The sequence below is a fragment of the Phascolarctos cinereus genome, unplaced genomic scaffold (genome assembly GCF_003287225.1).
Source record: "Phascolarctos cinereus isolate Bilbo 61053 unplaced genomic scaffold, phaCin_HiC Scaffold_1;HRSCAF=81, whole genome shotgun sequence".
Lineage (NCBI taxonomy): Eukaryota > Metazoa > Chordata > Mammalia > Diprotodontia > Phascolarctidae > Phascolarctos > Phascolarctos cinereus.
The window spans coordinates 219,936,079-219,944,562 of record NW_027555514.1 but is presented as its reverse complement, the minus strand read 5'-3'; the positions used below and the strand labels follow the sequence as shown (position 1 = coordinate 219,944,562).

Sequence of the window (8,484 nt, the reverse complement as noted above, 5' to 3'; positions counted from 1 at the left end):
CTGAGAGAATAAGGGTAGAGGGGAGTTCAGAAAAAACTTCCCCCCACATTCAAAGCCACTTAAGAGTCCCCCTGCCCATCTTGTAATACTCTCATTTATTCTTTATTTTACCTGTGGCCCCCACAGTCACATTTTCCATTCTAACCTACTTCTAGTCCAGCCTAACCCCATCTCCCTCCTTCCCAGTATCTCCTTCTCATAGCACAGTACTGACCCCTGCATTATCAGCACTACCCCCACCCCACCCCCGTCTGCCAACATCCAGAAGGAAGAATCCTTCTGGATTCCCCCTTTCCAGACCCTTACTCCCCCAGCTTCCCTCCTCAAATGGGATCCCATCGATACCCCATTCCTCATCCCTTCTGCCCTTTGCACTGCTCAGGCCTCCCTAACCCCACCTTCCCTGGGCCTCACCCACACTAGCAGTGTGAGAACTTTCCACGCAGGTCTGTCAGTCTCTAGGGATAGATCCTGTCTGGTTCTCTTGGGGAGCTCTTCGTTTGGGAGTCCTGTGAGGGAAAGCCTGGCCTCAGCCTCCTGAATCTCCAAAGTGAAGTGTAAGACACGTCAGGAAGGCCAGGACTGCCACCCTAACACACCTGTCTGGGGGCGGAGTGAGGGTAGGAGGGCTCATATCTGGAGTTAATGGTTCACTTGACTCTGTGCTAGGGTCGAAGGGCACTGGACAGGGAAGGGTTACCCTCTGCCCCTTTTGGGGAACCATATGACTAAGTAAGGCCAATTTAGGGAGTGCAGGTCTCAGATTCTGAATCTACTGCCCCACCTTCTAATCTTTGCCACCTTTCACACCCACTGTTCCCCACTTTCCAGTTCTTTTTCCAAGTACAGCACCCACCCCTGCCAAACACCCTCCTCCCCCCAGGTGGAGAGACGAGTACTAGCCTCTTCATCTCCCTGTGGCCCTGCTTCCAGGAATTAGTTTAGGTGAGGACCAGGATCCAAGAATGCTAAAGCTGAGCCAAGCATTATTAGACTTAACAACCCACAAGTCCTAGACTACTGGGAAGGGTATGGTTCATTCCTATTCTCCACCCAGAAATATCTAGAGACTAGGGAAGGGAAGGGAAACCCTTATACAGAGAGAAGGCTAGGTTCCTCACTTCTGGCCTAGAGCCCAGTGACAGAGGTTGGCATTACCTGACCGCAGCAGAGACGTCAGGAGCCCTAATGCAAGAGGATCCAGGCTTCTTACTTTTAGCAAAAGGGGTGGGGGGGTGCCAAGGGTCAGTAGCTGAAAGCCTGGGGGAGGGACACTTACCTTAAAGGGCAGGCCTGCCTTGCAAGATGCCTTTCGTCTAATTTCTCTCCCCAGACTTCTCCCATCCCAAGGATACCCCCAACCCTTTCCAAGTCCAGAGGCAGCAACTCTCCACTTTCCCCCATACATTAAAGCCACAGACCGCAAAAATAAATAAACAAATAAATAAATAAATAAAGTCAGGCACACTGGGTGTAAGTATTTATTAGGAAAGTCCCCTATATCATACACATTTAACATACTCACACCAAATTTGGTTTCTAAAAATGGCAGAGGAGGTTTGGAGTGCCCAGAATGAAGGGGCAGGAGACAAAGTACTTTCACTTGAGTGGGGGATGGGGTTTGGCTTAAGAAATAAGGGAGAGAGATGACTGCCCCCCTATACATCAGCTCCAAGTCTGAGGCTAAAATATCCCTATACCATACACACACAGCTAGCTCCCAATGGGCAATCTTTGTTCCTAGTGGGGAGACAGAGAAGAGGGGTGTCTTCATGAGGAAGCAGGGCGTCTCGCTATCTCTTGCTGCTCCTCCGGGTCTCTTTGCCGTTGCTGACAGGGTTGGAAGAGGGGCCTGGAGGGCCAGCAGGTGTGTGGCTAGGCTGACTTCGAGTGATTCGGGTGCTGATAGGGTGAGTGGGGGTGTGGGGTGCATGGGGGCCACTGCCTGGGCCAGGGGGGGTGGTTAGGCCATTCCCATTTTGATTCTCAGAGGCTGGTTTTAGGAAAGGGGGAAGAAATACAGAGGACAGGAATTAAAACAAAGCACCGTCTGTTTACCCCCAGCCCTGCCCTCAAAAAAACAAAGGTACAGACTGACCCATGGCTACAGCTCCCCTGACCTAGGGCACCCCTCCAGCTACTCCACCTTAAGGGACAGTAGGAAAGATGAACTATTAGCTCTAAAACACAAGGCAAAGGAGATGTGGACATGGGAGATAGATGGCAAGCAGGACAAAGTGCCTGTCTTCTCTCAGTCTGTAGCACTTGGGCTCTCCAATGCCTGTAGGCAACATGTTCCCTCCATTTCTAGATCGGGGGAAGGCAGACATTGAAATCTTAAATGTTTAAATGAAGGTAGGCAAGGACTGCCTTGAATACAGCGGGCACTCTGGATTTCTAAACTGAGGGATCTGAATCCCAGCAGCCTGCAGACATAAGGCACAATGGTGATCTGGAGAGGGGAGAAACTGTATAAAGCCAGAGAATGCTTGGAAGGGAAGGGATTGGCAAAAGAGAGATAAAAGGCAAATCAGATCCAGAGCACAGGGACACAGCCTAAGAAAAGAGAGAACAGAATGGCCGAGGTAAGCTTGTTGAGAACAGGAGCCATGAATGCAGCCAGAAGGGAAAGGGAGAGAAAAGAGGAAATGGCATTCAGGGGAACACAGGAGTGGTTGATGAGGGAAGGCTACGGGGCCAGTTTTGACCCAAAGATCATGAGGTCCTCTTTGGAAAGGACCTCAATCTTCTGGATACCCAAAGAGAGGCTAAAGAGGCGAGCAACGGTGGGGAAGCTCCTTCCGTTCTTTGCTGAGTTGGGGGGGGACTATAAGCATAGATCATTGTATATACTGTCAAGTCTTATTGATGTTTTGGTTGATTTTATTGTGTCCCCCTCTTTCTTATTCTTTGTTATGGGGAATGGTTCCCTGAGTTTTTCTTGTTCAGTCATTTCAGTTGTGGTCACGTCAGACTCTTCATGACCCCATTTGGGGTTTTCTTGACAAAGACACTGGAGTGGTTTGCCATTCCTCTTTCCAGTTCATTTTACAGATAAGGAAACTCAGGCAAATAGGGTGAAATGACTTGCCCAAGGTCAAAAGTGTCTGAGGAGGGATTTGAGCTGAGAAAGTCAAGTCTTCTTGACTTCAGGCCCAGTGCTTTATTCACTTTGCCATCTCAGTGCCCCAGTTCCCTGGATAGGGTTAGATATATTTGGAAAGGGACATCAATAAAAATAAAAGACATCAATTTAAAAAAAGAGAGACTAGCTGGGCCCAAGACAAGAAGATTAAAAGCATAGCCTCAAGCCCAGAACCTAGAAGGGCTTAATAATTAGGCCGAGCTAGGTAGTGTGATGGATAGAGTGCTGGACCTGGGGTCAAGACTCCAGGGTGAATCTTGTCTACAAATCGTAGCTGTGTGGCTCTGGGGAAGTCACGCAATCTTTCACCTTCAGTTGCCTCATCCGTAGAATAGGTATAACAGCAACATGTACTTCAGGGTTATTGTGAGAATCAAACAGAGTATCTGTAAAGGTGTTACTATTATTATCGGTATTATAACAGAGAAGAACTAACAGATGATGGTCTTCACTTGCCAAAGAGAAGAGTAAGTAAAACCTTCCTGGAGTGTAGGGCAATTTGAGGGGTAAACAATATATGGCTGAAGTAGATAAGCAAAATTTAGCTTTGTAACTAAACTGCTTGTATACTGGACTGCTATGAAAAGTGTGGGGTGGAATTGACTGCCAGAGAAAAGGTCCTCGGGAAGAAACTGGTAATTGGGAGTTTTCTTTAACAGAAAAACTTCCAAATTCTTTTTCCTTAGGTGGTGGCAGCAGAAGGATGCCCTAAGACCTACCAATGCAATGAACCAAAGAAGGTGCTATACCCTGTTTCATCCCAGGGGCCTAGTGGAAGTAAGCAAAAGTAGAAAGGAAAGGGAAGAGTTTTGGGAATATAAGCCCAGATTTCTGAAAGGTTTCCCAAAGGTGCTGATAGGGAAAGAACCATCATCCCCCCAGAGGGGAGGGTCAAGCAGCAAAAAGAGGGATGCTGAACCTGTGAAGGCATTTCCTGATGTGTCTCCCAAATAGGAAGAAACAAAAGAAGGGTTTGGATGTCACCTTCACCAAAAAGCAGAGTAGGAATTCACATATGGGGACTGACAATACCAAGGGATGATCTCCAGAGGGCCCCTTTTCCATTCACTGAGATGGAAGGTCAAGGGAGAATTTTACCTGGAGACACAGCAGGAGGGCCAGAAGGGGACTGGGAAGTGGCAGAGGTACTGTCGTTCTGTACCTGAAGAAACCAAAAACACACTTACACCCTGTTCCCTTGCTCCTCATCTTGAACTGTGAATCTGAATTTGAAGAAGAAGCCATGCCAGCCATCATGCTCTTTTCAAACCTTGTTTCAAACCTTCTCTAGCTTCCTTTAAGTCCCATCTCAAATCCTATCTCTTACAGTTTTCCCAACCTCCTCTAATCCTTCCATCTTTTAATTATGTCCTATTTATTCTGTATATAGCTTGTTTATACATATTTGCATGTTGTTTCCTATGTTAGATTGCAAGCTTCTTGAGGATAGGGAATGGTTTTTGCCTCTTTTTGTATCCCCAGCACATAGCTCAGTGCTTGGCACATAGTAGGCACTTAATAAATGTTTACTAATTGAATGAAACCCAAAGCAGCCCAAGATGCCCCAGATGAACGTATCAAACTCAAACAGAAAGAGATTCCTGTGGCTGCTTAATGACTTAGAAAACCACAAGTTAACATTATGTTGTATTGTATTTTTATTTATTTTTGTTAAACATTTCCCAATTACATTTTAATTTGATCTGCTACTCTTAGAAACTTTGTTCGGCAGCCAGCAACCTCCAAATCTGATACCTCTGCTCCAGACCACCTGTCCCCCTTGCCATGGATCTTCCCTCCCCTACATTTTCAGCTCTCTTTTATGCTTTGTCTTTTCCTATTAGAATACAAGCTCCTTAAAGGCAGGGGCTGTCTTTCTTTTTGCTTTATCTACCTATCTACCTACTGACCTCTTTGTTAAAGCAACAATATCCTTCTTTTTCCTACTCTTTGTCAAGATCTCATGGACTCACCGTTTTGCTGGGGAGCTGCTGGGCACTGTACTCGGGGTTTGGCTCACTGAAGTTGGGGACCTCAGAATAAACCATACAGAATCTACCAAGAAAAGAAACAAACAAAACCTAGGTCAAATCCTTATGGGACAGTCCCAGAGGTATCAAAAAAACATATAATAAAATCATAGTTTTAGAGCCAGAAGGAACCTTAGATGCCGCCGAATCTAATCTCTTCATTTTATAAGAAAACTAAGATCGAGAGATATGGTTTGCCCAAGTTCACATAGGCAGTTAAGTGTCAGAGTCAGAATTAGAACAGAAATCTGATGACTCCAAAGCCATCACTCCACTATACCTTGATATTCCCACTAATACCAGGTATGAATACCCCTTAATTACCACCCTACTTAACACCATGGCTTTCTCCCCTTCATTAGGGGTGAGATGCTTCTCCAACCCAATCCCCCCACTCCAAACTAGCCCTTACTCTCCAATCTTCTGCAGATCACCCCCACGGCCAGTGTAGAGCGTCAGACAGCCTTTAAATACTGAAGCGTATCTGTTGAGGGAAGACAGCACACAGGGAATGCATGGAGGACACATCAGACTTCTGCTCCCCTGCCTTTACTGTGATGCCCACACTTAGATCAAGGAGTGCTTCACTGGCCTTACCCCTTGGTGAGTCGAATAATGTCCCCAGGCTGGATCAGGTTGCCAACATCATCCCAAACAGATATATTGATGCTACCTGTTTTATCTGCTACTTTGCAGGTCCTCACCTCATGTCCATCTTTTGTCTTGGTCACTCGGCCTGGAAAGGGGTGGGGAGGTGAGGAAATCAGGTAGATGAAGAGATCTCAGTGATAGCAGTTCCAGCCCGTTCACAATAGGAAGGACACTAGCTATCCCAACACCACTGAAAGGGTTTCATGAAGATAACCAGTGGTATCTGGAATACATATAACGTTGGGTTCCAGGGACAGGGGATGGATACCACCATGCACCCTCCCCCCAACACAGAAGCTCTGACCTTTGCTCCACAACGCCAGAGCCTAAGCAGGCAGATAAGTGGGTAGCCACTCTGAACTGCCTTGGACCAATTCACTTTCATCACCAGACCCCGTGCACAGCCAGATCACAAGTGGTTATACTCCCCAGGCCCTGAGACACCCTTTCACCCACCTGTCTCTAGCACAATGAAGATGAGATTCAGATTCTTAAGTCCTGGCTTGATATCTTTCACAAAGGTCTCCGTCGTCATGCTGCCCAGGCCTCCACTCCCTGCCAATAGGAAGAACGGGTGAGGATGGGGGAATGCAGCAGTCCACTGTCCAGCTCTTTCAGAACATTCACCAGCCTCCCCCCATTGTTAAAACACTGCTCTCTATTTTGACATCTCCCAAATTAGGAATGGGGGATCCCAGAATAAGTTGCCCCAAAGCTTGGAGGCAGGGTGCCTAAGTAGCGCTTCCTGGGCCTGGGGCGGGGGAGGGCCTTCCCATTCCTAGGACCGGGAGGAGTGGGAGGAAGGAGAACGGGGCCCCTCCCTTACCCAGTGGCCCGGACCTGCCTCCCACCCCTTTACCCCTCAAACTAACACCTACCCAGCGGGGAGGATGGTGCACGCCGCTTAGCCACCCCCAGGGGGAGCCAGGGTCCTGGCCTTGGCCGGATGCAGCCCAATGGAACGTAGTCTCGGACATTCCAGGAAGTATCCCGGTCCGGGGATGCAGGCCAATCAACGCGCTCGAGACGCCGTTCCGACGTGCGCGACCCCTCCTCTCCCGCGTTCTCCCTCCCTCCTCACGGTCGCCCCCAGGCTCCGGCCAATCCGCGATTCGCTGCGTCCCGGGTCGGGAAGGGGCGGGCCCTCGGCGTTAAAGGGACCTCGGAAAGTTAAAGCTCTGGCGCAGGGAAAGCCGGCCCGCCGTTCGGGAGCATCGTTCCCCAGTCTATCGGTCCCGTCCCTTCCCTGTCTCGGGACCTTTAATGTCCAGGCTCCGGAGTGAAAGTGACTCCGCCGGAACGCGGTCCTCCTCTTCGAGGGAGGGAGACCCTGCTCTCTGCCCCTCCCTACCCGGGCCTCCGAAGGGCCTTTTTCTGGACGCCCGTGGGGTCCTCGAAGCAGACGCGCCGTCCCCCAGCTCCCGGCAGTTTCACCCGCTTGTCCCCCAGGCTGGGAATTCTCCTTATCTTCAGCTCCTGGCCTCTCTGGTAGCCTGTTAAAATCGCCCCCTCCCGACCCTCCAGAATCCTAGTGCCCTGCATTGGTGGTTAGTTCCACTTTGTCCCGTATCTCGCTTATTTGCCATAGTTGTTTACGTGTTGTCCCCCCGTTTAAACTGTGAGCTCCTTGGGAACTAGGACTGCCTTTCCTTTTCTTTGTATTACTAGCGTCTAACACATAATAGGCACTTAATGGATGTTTATTGACTGACTCCTATACCTTAGCTGTCATTTACGGTCTGTGGCATAATTTAATCCCTGGAGGATGAGCTCCCTCCTTCCAGAGTCCAGTCCCTCTTCATTTGGGCAGAGGAGGGAGCTCTAAGACTATTCCTCTATAGTACTGACCCACACTTGGCTTCTGAAGGAAGCATAAAACACAGGTACACCCACATCTCTCCAGTCTTCTCAAACCTGTACGTACTCTGCCGGGAGCGGAAAATGGGGACTTAATTCCAAAGGGGCCTTTGGAACGGGATGTGCCCTACAACAATCATAGGACAGTGCCATATCAACAATAAACGACTGACATAATGTGCAAGAACCCTATTCATCTGAGAAAAAAATGTTTACATATATACCAAGTGTCCATAATTATAATTTAAAACCTAGATTAAGAAAAACAACCATAATACCACCTTGGGTTTACAGGGCACCCACCTTCTCCAGTGGAATTTAAGTTCCTTGAGGGCAGGGTCTGATTCAATTTTTAGTATCCCAGAACCTTGTACACAGTAGGTGCATAATATATGCTTGCTGAATTGAATTCCCAGAAATCACGGTTTTTTACACTGGTTACCCGAAGATCTCGAGGATCAAATCATATATATTTGCAAATCGTTTAGCAAAGTGCGTGGCATATAGTATGCCCTTAGTCTCCCTCCATTCCATTCTACCTGGGCTGTGCTCATTTAAGAAGTTTGTTTCCCTCAGGCACTGTCGACCTCGGTTCCTCATGTTCCCTACATCTGTGTCCCTGAGACCTCTCAGAGGGAATACATTCAAAGAGCGTCCTTGGGAAGGAGGTATCTTTTGGGGGGTATATGGGAGCGTATAAAAGTGTGACTTCCGAAAAGATCTCTTCACCCAAACTTATCTTGGCCTCCCCCGGAGACGGATAGGCCTTATTCTCAAAGACAAGGGGATTCGACCTTGGGC

At 48.4% G+C, this 8,484-nt stretch overlaps 1 protein-coding gene across 1 annotated transcript; it reads right to left on the bottom strand.

Annotated features, from left to right (window-relative positions):
* Positions 1–1,465: 1,465 nt before the first annotated feature.
* On the bottom strand, positions 1,466–6,852 carry NABP2 (nucleic acid binding protein 2). The gene is made up of 7 exons (XM_020990025.2): positions 6,705–6,852; positions 6,283–6,381; positions 5,773–5,911; positions 5,588–5,659; positions 5,119–5,200; positions 4,244–4,307; positions 1,466–1,993 (listed from the first exon to the last, which is right to left on the bottom strand). Exons 2-7 carry the CDS (start codon positions 6,359–6,361, stop codon positions 1,794–1,796), a joined length of 636 nt encoding a protein of 211 aa, XP_020845684.1. The 5' UTR covers positions 6,362–6,381; positions 6,705–6,852; the 3' UTR covers positions 1,466–1,793.
* Positions 6,853–8,484: the final 1,632 nt, after the last annotated feature.